At 45.6% G+C, this 16940-nt stretch overlaps 1 protein-coding gene across 6 annotated transcripts in view; it reads right to left on the minus strand.

Annotated features, from left to right (window-relative positions):
* The window catches only part of FGD3 (FYVE, RhoGEF and PH domain containing 3), a 160400-nt gene that overhangs the window by 26065 nt on the left and 117395 nt on the right, over positions 1 to 16940 (minus strand). For all 6 annotated transcript variants that reach the window (XM_055271917.2, XM_055271920.2, XM_055271922.2 and 3 more), the window contains 4 exons: positions 7709 to 7798; positions 6586 to 6722; positions 4543 to 4699; positions 294 to 432 (listed from right to left, as the gene is read on the minus strand). In XM_055271917.2, the coding sequence (XP_055127892.1) occupies positions 294 to 432; positions 4543 to 4699; positions 6586 to 6722; positions 7709 to 7798 (523 nt within the window). The remainder of the gene's footprint in view (positions 1 to 293; positions 433 to 4542; positions 4700 to 6585; positions 6723 to 7708; positions 7799 to 16940) is intronic.

The raw sequence follows: 16940 nt of genomic DNA on the forward strand, positions 1-16940 counted from the left end.
CTCCTCTGTCTCTTTCTCTCTCTCTCCCCCTCCGTTCTCTGTCTCTGTGTGTCTCTCTCTCCTCTCCTCTGTCTGTTTCTCCCTCCCTCTCCCTCTCTTTCCCCAACGTCTCCCTATCTCTCTCTCTGTCTCCATCTCTCTCCCTCCCCTGTCTCTGTCTCTTTCCCTCTGGTCTCTCTTTCTCTCTCCCCTACCCCCGTGACCCCACGACTCTCTCTCCCCCTCTCTCCCCAACCCCAGAGTTCTTGGCAGGTGCCCCTGCACCCTCCTGGGAGCCCTTGGCCCCAGCTCACTCTCTGCATCCTTCCGGTCTGGGGCGTCCTGCGGGAGCCTCTTCAGATAGTCCTTGAGCAGCAGCTCGTACCGGGGGACCCTCTGCACAGGCTCCAGCATGTGGTGCTGCAGCGTCAGGTTCCCGCATACCTCTTGCTTCTGTGGGGACAGAGGGAGGATGGGGCACCCCAAGGACATGTGTGTGGACACTGGCCCCGACCCCGGCTTCTGGCCACCACAGCCCCAGGAAGGTGCCTGGAACTGGCTGCCCAGAACTGACTGTCCTTCAAGACATGGCTGGCACAGACTACACTTTACAACGGGGAAACTGAGGCTCAGAGAGACTGACCAATGGAGCAAGGACTGGAACTCCAGGCAGGCTGGCCCTTGGCCCAGAGCTGGCTGTCTTATACGCATCCTTGGTGGAGAAAATAAATGCCTGGACAGGACTGTCTCCTCCCATCAACAGTGGGTTCTCCCCACTCTCACCCACCCGTGGGCCTAAACAGGGCTCCCTTGACTCCTCTCCTGAGAAATCAGGCAGAGCTTCACCCAACCGTCCCCACTGGGAATCGGGCTAGGGCCTGTCCTCATGCCTAGAAGCCACTCGGGGAGTCCTTCTGCAGATCGCTCTCGATGTAAACACACCAGTGTTCCATCAGGTGCTGAGACCTTCGCATTCCACCCATGCCCAGCTCTGCTCACTGGCTCCCTGTGCCTCCTCTCACACCCTGCAGCACCTCCTCACTGCCGTGTCTCCATCTGGCATCCGAACCCCAGACACGTGTGTGCTGAATGCTGCCACCCTGTCAACTCTATGCTCCCCACTCGGGTCCTCCTGCCCAGACCACTTTGCCTCTGCCTCCCCTGATGATGCCCACTGGGCAGCCTGTGAGGGCCTGCTGCCTCTGTCGTCCTGTCCACCAGCTTCCCCACCCACCTGCCAGCAACTCGAGGGCCTCAACCACCCTCACCCAGCTCAGGGCCCAGAACAGAACGGCTTCCAGCTCAGATGAGCTCAAAAATGCCTGGGATACAACAGGGTGAGAGAAACCCAAGTCGACAATCTTCATAAAAACAACTGTTTCTGTCAAGATATTCACATAATCTCCAAGTACCTCCCATAAGAAACTTTTTTTTTTTTTTTTTTTTTGAGATGGAGTCTCGCTCTGTTGCCGGGGCTGGAGTGCAATGGTGTGATCTCGGCTCACTGCAACCTCCGCCTCCCAGGTTCAAGTGATTCTCCTGCCTCAGCCTCCTAAGTAACTGGGATTACAGGCGCGCACTACCACACCTGGCTAATTTTTGTATTTTTTGTAGAGATGGAGTTTCACTATGTTGGTCAGGCTGGTCTCAAATTCCTGACCTTGTGATCTGCTTACCTCGGCCTTCCAAAGTGCTGGGATTACAGGCGTGAGCCATTGCGCCTGGCCGAACCTTTTTTTTTTTTTTTTTTTGATGGAGTCTTGCTCTGTCACCCAGGCTGGAGTGTAGTGGAGTGATCTTGGCTCACTACAGCCTCCGCCTCCCCAGCTCAAGCAATTCTGTCTCAGCCTCCCAAGTAGCTGGGATTACAGGCATAAGTATGCCACCACAGCCAGCTAATTTTTGTATTTTTAGTAGAGATAGGGTTTCACTATGTTGCCCAGGCTGGTCTCAAACTTCTGACCTCAGGTGATCCGCCCACCTTGGCCTCCCAAAGTGCTGGGATTACAGGCATGAGCTACTGCGCCCGGCCAAGAAACTTATTAATGGGGAAAAAACCCAGCTTCACCTGAGGAGTCCTGACAGACACGCCCTTTATCAAGTGAGTATCTCCAGGATTGGGACGCAGAGACTGCGTCACCGGGCAGGACGCAGGGAGAAGAGCACAGCCTCACTCCAGGAAAAGGCACAGCCTCAATCAAACTGTGGAGAAACAGCAAAAAAACCCAAGCAGGCAGTCTACAAGTAACTAGGCTGCACCCCTCAAAAAGACAAGGACAGAGGCCTGTTCCAGACCCAAGACGACAAATACAATAATGAGCGCAATGTGTGGCCCTGGGTTGGGTTATGGATCAGAAAACAAGAATGTTATTGGGACAATCGGTGACATCTGAGTGTGGGCTGTGGAGTAGATAGCACCAGGACGTCGGTATAAAATCCCCGATTTTGATCACTGTGCTGGGAGTACGCAAGAGAATATCCTTGTTCACATATTTAGTGATAAAGGGTTACGGTGTCTGCAACTTAGTTTCAAAACGCTCAAAAGTCATCATCATCTGTATGAGTTTAGAGAGAATAATAAAGTAAGCCAGACAAAATGTTAATAATGCATAACAATTTGTCATTTTTGCAACTTTCCTGTAAAGGTTTAAAGTTATTTCAAAATAAAAAAGTTTAACGTTTACAATATGCTTTGGATTAAAGGAAGGAAACCTGCAAACGCCACGGGCAACTTGACTGTCACGCAATCCTGTTTTGTCCACACCAGGGCTTCTCAGCCTGGGCACTATGGACATTCGGGTTGGAGAATTCTCTGCGGTGGGCCATCCTGTCTGCTGCAACGTGTTTTGCAGCATCCCTGGACCCCACCCACCAGATGCTGGGTGCACCCAATGTCTGCAGATATGGCCTGGGATCCCTGGGGGGCAAAGTCACCTTCAGGGAATGGCTGGACGGTACTGAGTCCAGGTGGAGAGCCCTCCCCACAGCCTGCCTGGCCCTGTGCCCAATCTGCCTAGGATGAGGGGATGCACAGACCAGTGGCTGGCCTGCAACCGGGGCCATGTCTGCTTCGAGTGTCCCCAGGCAGACGTCATCCAGGACATGGCAGGCGCGATCTCAGCTCACTGCAACCTCTGCCTCTCGGTTCAAGCAATTCTCCTGAATCAGCCTTCAGAGTAGGTGGGACTATAGGCATGCCATGCCCAGCTAATTTTTGTATTTTTAGTGGAGATGGGGTTATATAGTCTTGGGTCGTGGGAAATGCATTTAAAAATAAGCTTTATATTTTAAGAAGTGGTGAGTGGAGGTACTTAAAAATAAAAAATTCTGGGCCAGGTGCGGTGGCTCACGCCTGTAATCCTAGCACTTTGGGAGGCTGAGGCAGGTGGATCACAAGGTCAGGAGATTGAGACATCCTGCCTAACACAGTGAAACCCCGTCTCTACTAAAAAATACAAAAAATTAGCCAGGCGTGGTGGTGGGCGCCTGTAGTCCCAGCTACTTGGGAGGCTGAGGCAGGAGAATGGCATGAACCTGGGAGGCGGAGCTTGCAGTGAACTGAGATCACGCCACTGCACTCCAGCCTGGGCGACAGAGCGAGACTATCTCGAAAAAAATTAAAAAATTAATAAATAAAAATAAAAAATAAAAAATTCTTTATGGCAAACACCACCACAAAGTTAAAAGATCAGGCTGGGTGCGGTGGCTCACGCCTGTAATCCCAGCACTTTGAGAGGCCAAGGAGGGCGGATCATGAGGTCAGGAGATCAAGACCATCCTGGCTAACACAGTGAAACCCCATCTCTCCTAAAAATACAAAAAAATTAGCTGGGCGTGGTGGTGGGCGCCTGTAGTCCCAGCTACTCAGGAGGCTGAGATAGGAGAATGGCGTGAACCCAGGAGGCGGAGGTTGCAGTGAGCCGAGATCGTGCCACCACACTCCAGCCTGGGTGACAGAGTGAGACTCTGTCTCAAAAAAAAAAAAAAAAAAAAAAAAAGATCAATGGGGGAAAATAATCTGTGACATGCATGACAGAAAGCAGTTGATGTTCTTAGCATATAAAAGCCTTGTGAATCAAGAAAAAAGAGACCAGCCCTACAGGAGACAAGAGCAGCCAGGGCTGTGAGGAGGCTGTTAGCAGAAAGCTAAAAACAAAAAAGCAATGTAACATTTAAACAAAAATGCCTGCACTAGATATAGAGGGACACTGTGCAATCAGAGACTGTCCTTTGAATTCAGGTTCCATCAGATAATAGCTCGTGATGCTGTAGCTTGCACAGCCTCTTGAGCCACGATTTTCCGATGGGAATGCTGATTCATCTCTGGGAGTTATTGTAAGGCTCAAAGCATCAACAGAGCATCTGGACACATCCCATAATTTTCCTAATTTTCTCTATGTTCCAAAATTTCAGTAATGTCATATGTTACTTTTTGGAGTAAAAAAAAATTATATATATATATATGTATATGTGTGTGTATATATATATGTTTTTAAAAAATAAAACACCAGGCTCTGTGCATCTTGAGAACATCCGTGTCCACACTACCACTGCCCACCTTACCTGGATGCTGTGGATGACGTCTTTAAACAGTGGGGAGCGCTGGGTCCACGTGCTCACCAGCCCCACGGCTCGGTCAAAGTTCTTGACATACTCGCCGTACATCTTCAGGAATGGGGCCAGCTTCTGCAGGATGTCCCCGAGCCGTGGGTTTGTGTCCCTTCATGGAGAAATGGATCATCAGAGAAATAGCTGGGTGCAATGGGGACTCTGAGGTTAGTGGACATGAACTCCACCAGGGGAGTGTGGGGTGGAGGCCAGCTCTGTGTGATGGTGAGCAAATTGGTCACCCTCTCTGAGCCTTAGCTTCCTCCCCTATGTCTTGTAGAGTAGAAAATAGTTAACTGGGCAATTAAATGAAAGATGCCTGTAAAACAGTTAAAAGTGCAAGCTGCAAGCTTAGAACCAGTGACCCAGACACAGGAGATAGCAGTAGTAGCAGAATCGCTTGAATGATGAACCACAGTTATCAAAGAGAACCAACAAAATACCATTATGCTCCTTTTAAATGGGCAAAGATTAGAAACAATGGTTCTATCCAATGCTGGCGAAGTCCTGTGGAAAGTAGCTCTTTGTAGTACTGATAATGAAAAAAGCTGCTTTGGACAGGGATTTGCAAATAATTTTCAAGAAACAGAAGAATATACTAATCGTCTTTGACCTTAGGACTGTTTCAAAAAGAAAGAAAAAAGCCACAGGCACAAAGCCATCAGTAAAGCGTGACTGTGAACTGCACTCATACATTTAATTTAAAGGTCCAGGCCGGGTGCGGTGGCTCATGCCTGTAATCCAGCACTTTGGGAGGCCGAGGTGGGCTGATCACGAGGTCAGGAGATCGAGACCATCCTGGCCAACACAGTGAAACCCCGTCTCTACTGAAAAAAAAAAAAAATACAAAAAATTAGCCGGGCATGGTAGCGGGTGCCTGTAGTCCCGGCTACTTGGGAGGCCGAGGCAGGGGAATGGCGTGAACCCAGGAGGCGGAGCTTGCAGTAAGCTGGGATCGCGCCACTGCACTCCAGCCTGGGCAACAGAGTGAGACTCTGTCTCAAAAAAAAAAGTCCAAAGGGCAGGGTGGCTAAGTCATTAGACCCCTGTGTTGTGATAAAAGTTGCAGAGGAGGTCACACATGCACTCATGAGTTAGCAGTCTCCAGGGCCTTGCAGGAGAAAACCTGTCTCTACCAAGCATGGATTTTTGTCAGCCAGAAGGCTGCATCCAGTCCTGACTGCCTCGGGGACACAATGTAACCTGTTCAGCAGCTGGACCATGTCCTTGTACAGATTTATAAATTGACACAGCCTCTCCCTGAGCAACAGGTGAAAGGACTCCCCCTGGCCTCCCATTCCAGTCAAGCCTCTGTGGTCTCCTGGGCTGCAGCCTGCAGAACAGGCTTGTGGGACACAGAAGGACCAGGCTCCTCATGCAGAAGGAAACCGAGCCTGCGAAGGGCCCAGGCAGCAGAGACCCTATGTCAAACAGCAGCGGCACCCACAATGAGGGGAAACACAACACCCAACGTGGGGAACTGATGAGTCTGGGGGCCAGCCTGGGATGTTTCATGAATTGTGACTTGCACTGAGCTGTCCCTCTGCTAATGAACAGAAGCAGCAGTGGGACAGAGGGACAGGCCACAGGGATAGCAGGAGGATCTGAGGTCCACTGTTGAGAGGGAAAAACAGCATTTTTAAAACGAAGGTGGAGTATAAACTAGGAGGGACAATAAAACCAACTAGCACTATCCACTGTGTGGTGTTTCCAGATGTCAAACCTCATTTTAGTTTCAGAGGCCCAAGTGGGGCGTTAAAAGCCCTTCATTGCGCATCATCCACTTTCTCAGGAACTAAGCCTTGGAGACGGTAAGTGGCCGGCCAAGGTCACCAACCAGGAAGGGGTGGAGTCTGGATCGGACCCAGGACCACGCAGAGAAGGGAGGCGCCCAGCCACCATGAGACAGTCCCCCAGCACTTGCCTGGCTCTCAGGCACATGAACCCAGGTCTAGAAACCACTTGAGGGGCCCCACGGCATCCGCAGACGGTACTTACCACTCCTCCGTGATCCGCGTCTTCAGCTCCGGCAGCAGGAACTGCCCGTGGAAGCGGTGGATGGAGGAGATGTTAGAGAATATGCCCATGATGACTTCTGGAGGGATCCCAGCATCCGTCAGCCTGGTGCAGAAAACCTGAGCATAGAGAAGCCCACGTGTGGCCAGTGAGCCTCTTCCACTGAGCACAGTTGCCGCCCTGCTTCGGCCACAGGTGAGGGCGCTTGGGAGGGGCCGCTGCTGCCACCTTGTGTTTTCTTAATGCATTTCAGAATTATTGTCCTCCCTTTTCATCGAACTGGTTCAGACAACCTCATGGTCTTAATGCAAGCTCGCTTATGACTTACGAATGTGGGTGAGGCAGGGACAGTCCCCTGAGGGCAGGGAACGACATCTTTCCTCAGCCACCTCTCATGCGAAATGGAAGGTTCAGACTTCCTTTTCTTTCTCGTGAGATAAAAACAGCAGCAGCACCATCTGTCAAAACCCCGGCTTCCATGGGTGCTTTATTTCCTGTGCTCATAAACCCCACGTTGTCATGTGGATAGAGATGAGTGGCAAACTCTGTCCCAAGTACTTATGCAGAAAAACATCCAGAAGCCATTTACATGCTCAGATCATGCAGCTGCCAAAAAGAAATGTCCCACAGGTGACTTGGCAAAGCCTTTTCCTCAGAGCTACAAGCACTAAAAACAAAAAATAAGTTTCTAGGACGGGCGCGGTGGCTCACGCCTGTAATCCCAGGACTTTGGGAGGCCGAGGCTGGTGGATCACCTGAGGTCAGGAGTTCAAGACCAGCCTGACAAATATGGTGAAACCCCGTCTCTACTATAAATACAAAAATTAGCTGGGCGTGGTGGCGTGTGCCTGTAGTCCCAGCTACTCAGGAGGCTGAGACAGAAGAATTGCTTGAACCCAAGAGGCAGAGGTTGCAGTGAGCCAAGATCACGCCACTGCACTCCAGCCTGGGTGACAGAGTGAGACTCTGCCTCAAAAAAAAAAAGAAGTTTGTAGACCAGACTTAAATTTGTCTGAGTTTTAGTATTTAAGTCATTCATACTGCACCTATAATGCCCAGCCAATGCTAAGAGATACTGAAACTGCCCCTAAGCCATGTGGGCTACCTGGTCCAGCAGGTGCAGCCGCTTCACATAGGTCTCCTCGGTGTGCAGGAGTTCCTGGGCAATGTGGAGAAGCTTCTGGGGGCCAGAGTGCTGTGGAGAGAAGAGATGCAGCTCACCTGGGGAAGATGAGCCTTGGGGAATCAGCACCTAACGGGCTGCCACTGTGTGCAGGAGAACCAGGGGCCACGGGGGCAGCAGGAGGCCACTGGGGCAGGAGGAGGGGCAGGAGGGGCCACTGTGATGGCAATGTGGTGCTCAGTTCTCATAGATGGGCCTTTGACTACAGAGCAGTTGCAGCGACCACATGAAAATATATTGCACGGTGATGTCAGCAAGATGATGGACTAAACAGCTCTCGGCCCTCCTTCTGCTCAGAGACATAAGGTTAACAACAATATATGGGCCAGAACACCTGTGTGAGAATTCCAGAGACCAGCTGAGAAGCTACAGCACCCAAGCCATTATAAAGCCAAGAAAAGATTTCAGTAAAAGGTGTAGGGAAATTGGTGATGTTTGGCAGGCTTGTCTTAGTCCATTTTACCCGCTCTACATGCGTACCACCGTGTCCAGCTAGTTTTTTTCTATTTTCGTTTTGTAGAGATGAGGTTTTGCCATGTTGCCCAGGCTGGTCTTGAACTCCTGGACTCAACCTATCTGCCCGCCTCAGCCTCCCAAAGTACTGAGATTACAGGTGTGAGCCACCGTGCCTGGCCTCCTCCTGTTTTTGACATTGGGCAGGCTAACAAACCTCTGTAACTTTCAGTGACCCCAAATGCAAAACAGCAGTGTCACCACCTAGTACCTACATCACAGGGATGTTATGAGGATGGAGTGGAACAACACACATGAAACACTTCATGCAGGACAGGGCACAGAGTATGAGCTAATCAAAGCTGGAAATCATCACTATGGAAGTTTTCACTGAAAATGCCTGAGACTGGGTAATTTCTAAACAAAAGAAGTTTATTTCTCAAAGTTCTGAGGGTTGATCTCTGCTTCCAAGATGGTGGCCTGAACACTATCCCCTCACATAGTGGAAGCAGTAGAAGAGAAAAAGGGAGATGAAGGCTGTGTCCTCACATGGTGGAAGAGCAGAGAGCAAACCCATGAACTTTCTCTTTTATAAAGGCCCTAATGCTATTCATGATGGCTCTGACCTCATGACTTAATCACCTCCTGAAGGCCCTATTGTGGCAGGCCAATTCTCCCTGACAATCACACAGACAGGCCTGTGTGACAGTCACACAGACAGATTTCCACAGCATGGCCTTAACATGGAGCAAGTAGTTAAACCTAGGGAAATCAGTGCCCAGACATTAAAGCTAGAAATGAAACACGGTCAGTAGGAGCCTTGTGTAAGCTTCTCCCTAACCTGGAGCAAGTCAAAATAATGGAGGCAGTTTTACATTCCTAGTGCCAGGACCCCATCTTGGGTCAACGGAATCTGAGACAAGTCAAGGTAACAGAGGCAGCTGTTTGAATAGATTCATTGGAGAGTCTAAGGCAGCTCTCCAGACCAAGCTGTAAAGGAGATAAGATAGAAATAATCACTCCAGTACCACAGTAGACAGACCTTGAAGGTACTGCGGCTCTTTTAATCAGACTTAGCAAGCATTTTTTGCCTCTGACCTTCTAGTTGAAACAAAATTAGCTACAAAGAAACAGAAAAATGTAGCCCAATCAAAGGAAAAAAAATAAAAAACTCCAAAACTGATCCTAAGGAAACACAGATCTATGAGCTGCTTGAAAAAAACAATCGAAATAGTTGTCATAAAGATGCTCAATGAGATAAAAGAGAACAGATAGATGACTTTAAAAAATCAGGAATGATGCATGAACAAAGTGAGAATATCAACAAAGAGACAGAAACTATTAAAAAGGACAAACCAGACATTCTGGAGATGAAATACACTTTAATTGAACCAAGAAATTTTTAAGAGGGCTTTGACAGCAGACTTGATCAGGCAGAAGAAAATGTCAGCAAACTTGAAAAGAGGTCATTTGAAATCATAGAGTCAGATAAGAAAAAAAAAAAAAGAGCAAGGAGAGCCTAAGGGATGTATGGGCCACTATCAAGTAGATCAATATATGCACATGTAAGTTCCAAAGGAGAAGAGAGAGAATGGGGCAAATAGTTTATTTACAGAAATAATGGCTGAAAATTTCCCAAATTTGAGGAAAGCAATGGACTTAAAAGTTCAAGAATCTCAAAGACCTCCAAATGGGGTAAATCAACAGAGAACGATACCAAGACACATTATAATTATATAACTGTCTAAAGTCAAACACAAAGAAAATCTTGAAAACAGCAAGAGAAAAATAATTTGTCTCATGTAAGGGGTCTTCCATAAGATTATGAGAGGATTTGTCAGTGGTAACTTTGCAAACCAGAAGGCATAGGGACGATACATTCAAAGTGCTGAAAGAAAAAAAACTGTCAACAAAGAATATTGTATTTGACAAAATTGTTCTTTAAAAATGGAGGAATAAACACTTTTCCAGTTAAACAAAAGCTGAGGGAGTTCTTTGCCATTAAATGTGCTCTAAAATAAAAAAGATTAAGGAGTACTTTATGATGAAACAAAAGGATGGTAAAAAGCAACATGAAACCACAGGATAATATAAGGTTCTTCAGTAAAGGTGAACACATGGATAATACAATAATTTGTACTATTATCCTTTTGGTGCATAGAATTTAAATCACAAAAACATTTAAACATTTAAATCTATATGAATAAATAAAGATGAATTCATGACATCAATCAGAGCAGGGAGAGGGAGGTGGAATTGTAAAAGAGTAGAGTTTTTGCATGTGATTGAAGTTGTTATTAGTTTAAAATAGAATGCTATAACTTTAAAATGTTTTATGTAATTGCAATGGTAAGCACAAATAAAATATCTATAGATAAAAAAGGAAATGAGAAAGAAATAAAAGCATATCACTACAAAAAAAAATCAATGAAACACAAAGAAAGATAGTAAGAGAGTAAAGGAGGGACACAAAAAACCTGTAAGACATCCAGAAAACAACCAAATGGCAGCAGTAGGTCCTTTCCTATCAGTAACTACTTTAAATGTAAATGGATTAAACTTCCCAATCAAAAGACATATTGGCAGCCAGGCGTGGTGGCTCACACCTGTAATCCCAGCACTTTGAGAGGCCAAGGTGAGGGGATCACGAAGTCAGGAGTTTGAAACAAGCCTGACCAACATGGTAAAACCCCATCTCTACTAAAAATACAAAAATCAGCTCGGCATGGTGGTGGGCACCTGTAATCCCAGCTAGTTAGGAGGCTCAGGCAGGAGAATTGCTTGAACCCGGGAGGTGGAAGTTACAGCGAACTGAGATTGTGCCACTGCACTCCAGCCGGGGAAACAGAGCGAGACTCTGTCTCAAAAAAAAAAAAAAAAGAAAAAAAAAAAAAAAAAAAAAGAGGTTCCAAGATGGCGAAGTAGGAAAAGCTCCAGTCTGCAGCTCCCGGCGTGAGCGATGCATTAGACGGGTGATTTCTGCATTTCTGATTGAGGTACTGGGTTGATCTCACTAGGGCTTGTCAGACAGTGGGTGCAGCCCACGGAGCAGGGTGGGCCATTGGCACACCTGGGAAGTGCAAGGGGTTGGGGAATTACCTTTCCTAGCAAAGGGAAGCCGTGACGGACGGTACCTGGAAAATCGACACACTCCCACCCTAATACTGTGCTTTCCCAATGGCCTTAGCAAACGGCACACCAGGAGATTATATCCCACACCTGGCTCAGAGGGTCCCATGCCCACGGAGCCTCGCTCACTGCTTGCACAGCAGTCTGAGATCCAACTGCAAGGCAGCAGTGAGGCTGGGGGAGGGGCGTCCGCCATTGCTGAGGCTTGAGTAGGTAAACAAAGCGGCTAGAAAACTTGAACTGGGTGGAGCCCACCACAGCTCAAGGAAGCCTACCTGCCTCTGTAGACTCTACCTCTGGGGGTAGGGCATAGCTGAACAAAAGGCAGTAGAAACTTCTGCAGACTTAAACATCCCTGTCTGACAGCTTTGAAGAGAGTAGTGCTTCTCCCAGCATGGAGTTTGAGATCTGAGAACGGACAGACTGCCTCCTCAAGTGGGTCCCTGAGCCCGGAGTAGCCTAACTGGGGGACACCTCCCAGTGGGGGCCGACTGACACCTCATACAGCTGGGTGCCCCTCTGAGACAAAGCTTCCAGAAGAAGGATCAGACGGCAACAATTGCTGTTATGCAATATTTGCTGTTCTGCAGCCTCCGCTTGTGAAACCCAGGCAAACACGGAGTGGACCTCCAGCAAACTCCAACAGACCTGCAGCTGAGGGTCTTGACTGTTAGAAAGAAAACTAACAAACAGAAAGGACATCCACACCAAAACCCCATCTGTATGTCACCATCATCAAAGACCAAAGGTAGATAAAACCACAAAGATGGGGAGAAACCAGAGCAGAAAAGCTGAAAATTCTAAAAATCAGAGCACCTCTTCTCCTCCAAAGGAATGCAGCTCCTTGCCAGCAATGGAACAAAGCTGGAAGGACAATGACTTTGGCGAGTTGACAAAAGTAAGCTTCAGATGATTGGTAATAACAAACTTCTCCAAGCTAAAGGATGATGTTTGAACCCATCGCAAAGAAGCTAAAAACCTTGAAAAAAGGTTAGACGAATGGCTAACTAGAATAACCAGTGTAGAGAAGTCCTTAAATGACCTGATGGAGCTGAAAACCATGGCAGGAGAACTATGTGATGCATGCACAAGCATCAGTAGCCGATTTGATCAAGTGGAAGAAAGGGTATCAGTGATTGAAGATCAAATGAATGAAATGAAGTGAGAAGAGAAGTTTAGAGAAAAAAGAGTAAAAAGAAACAAACAAAGCCTCCAAGAAATATGAGACTATGTGAAAAAACCAAACCTGTGTCTGATTGGTGTACCTGAAAGTGACAGGGAGAATGGAACCAAGTTGGAAAACACTCTGCAGGATATTATCCAAGAGAACTTCCCCAACCTAGTGAGGCAGGCCAACATTCAAATTCAGGAAATAGAGAATGCCACAAAGATACTCCTCGAGAAGAGCAACTCCAAGACACATAATTGTCAGATTCACCAAAGTTGAAATGAAGGAAAAATTGTTAAGGGCAGCCAGAGAGAAAGGTTGGGTTATCCACAAAGGGAAGCCCATCAGACTAACAGCAGATCTCTTGGCAGAAACTCTACAAGCCAGAAGAGAGTGGGGGCTGATATTCAACATTCTTAAAGAAAAGTATTTTCAACCCAGAATTTCATATCCAGCCAAACTAAGCTTCACAAGTGAAGGAGAAATAAAATCCTTTACAGACAAACAAATGCTGAGAGATTTTGTCACCACCAGGCCTGCCTTACAAGAGGTCCTGAAGGAAGCACTACATATGGAAAGGAACAACCGGTACTAGCCACTGCAAAAACATGCCAAATTGTAAAGACCATCAATGCTAGGAAGAAACTGCATCAACTAACAAACAAAATAACCAGCTAACATCATAATGACAGGATCAAATTCACACATAACAATATTAACCTTAAATGGAAATGGGCTAAATGCTCCAATTAAAAGACACAGACTGGCAAATTGGATAAAGAGTCAAGACCCATCAGTGTGCTGTATTCAGGAGACCCAGCTCACGTGCAGAGACACACATAGGCTCAAAATAAAGGGATGGAGGAAGATCTATCAAGCAAATGGAAAACAAAAAAAAGCAGGGGTTGCAATCCTAGTCTCTGATAAAACAGTCTTTAAACCAACAAAGATCAAAAGAGACAAAGAAGGCCATTGCATAATGGTAAAGGGACCAATTCAACAAGAAGAGCTAACTATCCTAAATATATATGCACCCAATACAGGAGCATCCAGATTCATAAAGCAAGTCCTTAGAGACCTACAAAGAGACTTAGACTCCCACACAATAATAATGGGAGACTTTAACACCCCACTGTCAACATTAGACAGATCAACAAGATAGAAAGTTAACAAGGATATCCAGGAATTGAACTCAGCTCTGCACCAAGTGGACCTAATAGACATCTACAGAACTCTACACCCCAAATCAACAGAATATACATTCTTCTCAGCACCACATCACACTTATTCCAAAATGGACCACATAGTTGGAAGTAAAGCACTCTTCAGCAAATGTAAAATAACAAAAATTATAACAAACTGTCTCTCAGACCACAGTGCAATCAAACTAGAACTCAGGATTAAGAAACTCACTCAAAACCGCTCAACTACATGGAAACTGAACAACCTGCTTCTGAATGACTACTGGGTACATAACAAAATAAAGGCAGAAATAGATGTTCTTTGAAACCAATGAGAACAAAGACACAACATACCAGAATCTCTGGGACACATTTAAAGCAGTGTGTAGAGCGAAATTTATAGCACTAAATGCCCACAAGAGAAAGCAGGAAAGATCTAACATTGACACCCTAACATCACAATTAAAAGAACTAGAGAAGCAAAAGCAAACACATTCAAAAGCTAGCAGAAGGCAAGAAATAACTAAGATCAGAGCAGAACTGAAGGAGGTAGAGACACAAAAAACCCTTCAAAAAAATCAGGCCAGGCGCGGTGGCTCATGCCTATAATCCCAGCACTTTGGGAGGCCGAGGCGGGCAGATCACGAAGTCAGGAGATGGAGACCATCCTGGCTAACACAGTGAAACCCCGTCTCTACTAAAAATACAAAAAATTAGCCGGGCGAGATGGCGGGCGCCTATAGTCCCAGCTACTTGGGAGGCTGAGGCAGGAGAATGGCGTGAACCCCGGGGGGCAGAGCTTGCAGTGAGCCGAGATCGTGCCACTGCACTCCAGCCTGGGCAACAGCGAGACTCTGTCTCAATAAAAAAAAAAAAAAATCAATGAATCCAGGAGCTGGTGTTTTGAAAAGATCAACAAAATGGATAGACCATTAGCAAGACTAATAAAGAAGAAAAGAGAGAAAAATCAAATAGACGCAATAAAAAATGATAAAGAGGATATCACCACTGATCCCACAGAAATACAAACTACTATCTGCGAATACTATAAACACCTCTATGCAAATAAACTAGAAAATCTAGAAGAAATGGATAAATTCCTGGACACATACACCCTCCCAATACTAAACCAGGAAGAAGTTGAATCCCTGAATAGACCAATAACAGGTTCTGAAATTGAGGCAATAATTAATAGCCTACCAACGAAAAAAAGTCCAGGACTAGACGGATTCACAGCCAAATTCTACCAAAGGTACAAAGAGGAGCTGGTACCATTCCTTCTGAAACTATTCCAATCAATAGAAAAAGAGGTTATCCTCCCTATTTCATTTTATGAGGCCAACAACATCCTGATATCAAAGCCTGACAGTGACACCATAAAAAAAGAGAATTTTAGACCAATATTCCTGATGAACATCGATACAAAAATCCTCAATAAAATACTGGCAAACTGAACCCAGCAGCACATCAAAAGGCTTATCCATCACCATCAAGTTGGCCTCATCCCTGGGATGCAAGGCTGGTTCAACATACACAAATCAATAAATGTAATCCATCATATAAACAGAACCAAAGACAAAAACCACATGATTATCTCAATAGATGCAGAAAAGGCCTTCAACAAAATTCAACAGCCCTTCATGCTACAAATGCTTGATAAACTAGATATTGATAGAACATATCTCAAAATAATAAGAGCTATTTATGAAAAACCTAGAGCCAATATCATACTGAATGGGCAAAAACTGGAAGCATTCCCTTTGAAAACTGGCACAAGACAGGGATGCCCTCTCTCACCATTCCCATTCAACATAGTGTTGGAAGTTCTGGCCAGGGCAATCAGGTGAGAGAAAGAAATAAAGCATATTCAATTAGTGAAAAGAGGAAGTTAAATTGTCCCTGTTTGCAGATGACATGATTGTATATTTAGAAAACCCCATCATCTCAGCCCAAAATCTCCTTAAGCTGATAAGCAACTTCAGCAAAGTCTCAGGACACAAAAACAATTTGCAAAAATCACAAGCATTCCTCTACACCAATAACAGACAAACAGAGAGCCAAATCATGAGTGAACTCCCATTCACAACTGCTTCAAAGAGAATAAAATACCTAGGAATCCAACTTACAAGGGATGTGAAGGACCTCTTCAAGGAGAACGACAAACCACTGCTCAATGAAATAAAAGAGGACACAAACAAATGGAAGAACATTCCATGCTCATGGATAGGAAAAATCAATATTGTGAAAATGGCCATACTGCCCAAGGTAATTTATAGATTCAATGCCATCCCCATCAAGCTACCAGTGACTTTCTTCACAGAATTGGAAAAAACTACTTTAAAGTTCATATGGAACCAAAAAAGAGCCCGCATTGCCAAGACAATCCTAAGCCAAAAGAACAAAGCTGGAGGCATTATGCTACCTGACTTCAAACTATATTACAAGGCTACAGTAACCTAAACAGCATGGTACTGGTACCAAAACAGAGATATAGACCAATGGAACAGAATAGAGCCCCCGGAAATAATACCACACATCTACAACAATCTGATCTTTGACAAACCTGACAAAAACAAGAAATGGGGAAAGGATTCCCTATTTAATAAATGGTACTGGGAAAACTGGCTAGCCATATGTAGAAAGCTGAAACTGGACCCCTTCCTTACATCTTATACAAAAATTAATTCAAGATAGATTAAAGACTTAAATGTTAGACCTAAAACCATACAAACCCTGGAAGAAAACCTAGGCAATACCATTTAGGCCATAAGCATGGGCAAGGACTTCATGACTAAAATACCAAAAGCAATTGCAACGGCAACAAAAGCCAAAATTGACAAATGGGATCTAATTAAACTAAAGAGCTTCTGCACAGCAAAAGAAACTACCATCAGAGTCAACAGGCAACTTACAGAATAGGAGAAAAGTTTTGCAATCTACCCATCTGACAAAGGGCTAATATCCAGAATCCACAAAGAACTTAAACAAATTTAAAAGAAAAAAATCAAACAACCCCATTAAAAAGTGGGCAAAAGATATGAACAGACACTTCTCAAAAGAAGCCATTTATGCAGCCAACAGACACATGAAAAAATGCTCATCATCACTGGCTATCAGAGAAATGCAAATCAAAACCACAATGAGATACCATCTCACACCAGTTAGAATGGCAATCATTAAAAAGTCAGGAAACAACAGGTGCTGGAGAGGATGTGGAGAAATA

This window comes from Symphalangus syndactylus, chromosome 3 (genome assembly GCF_028878055.3).
Source record: "Symphalangus syndactylus isolate Jambi chromosome 3, NHGRI_mSymSyn1-v2.1_pri, whole genome shotgun sequence".
NCBI lineage: Eukaryota > Metazoa > Chordata > Mammalia > Primates > Hylobatidae > Symphalangus > Symphalangus syndactylus.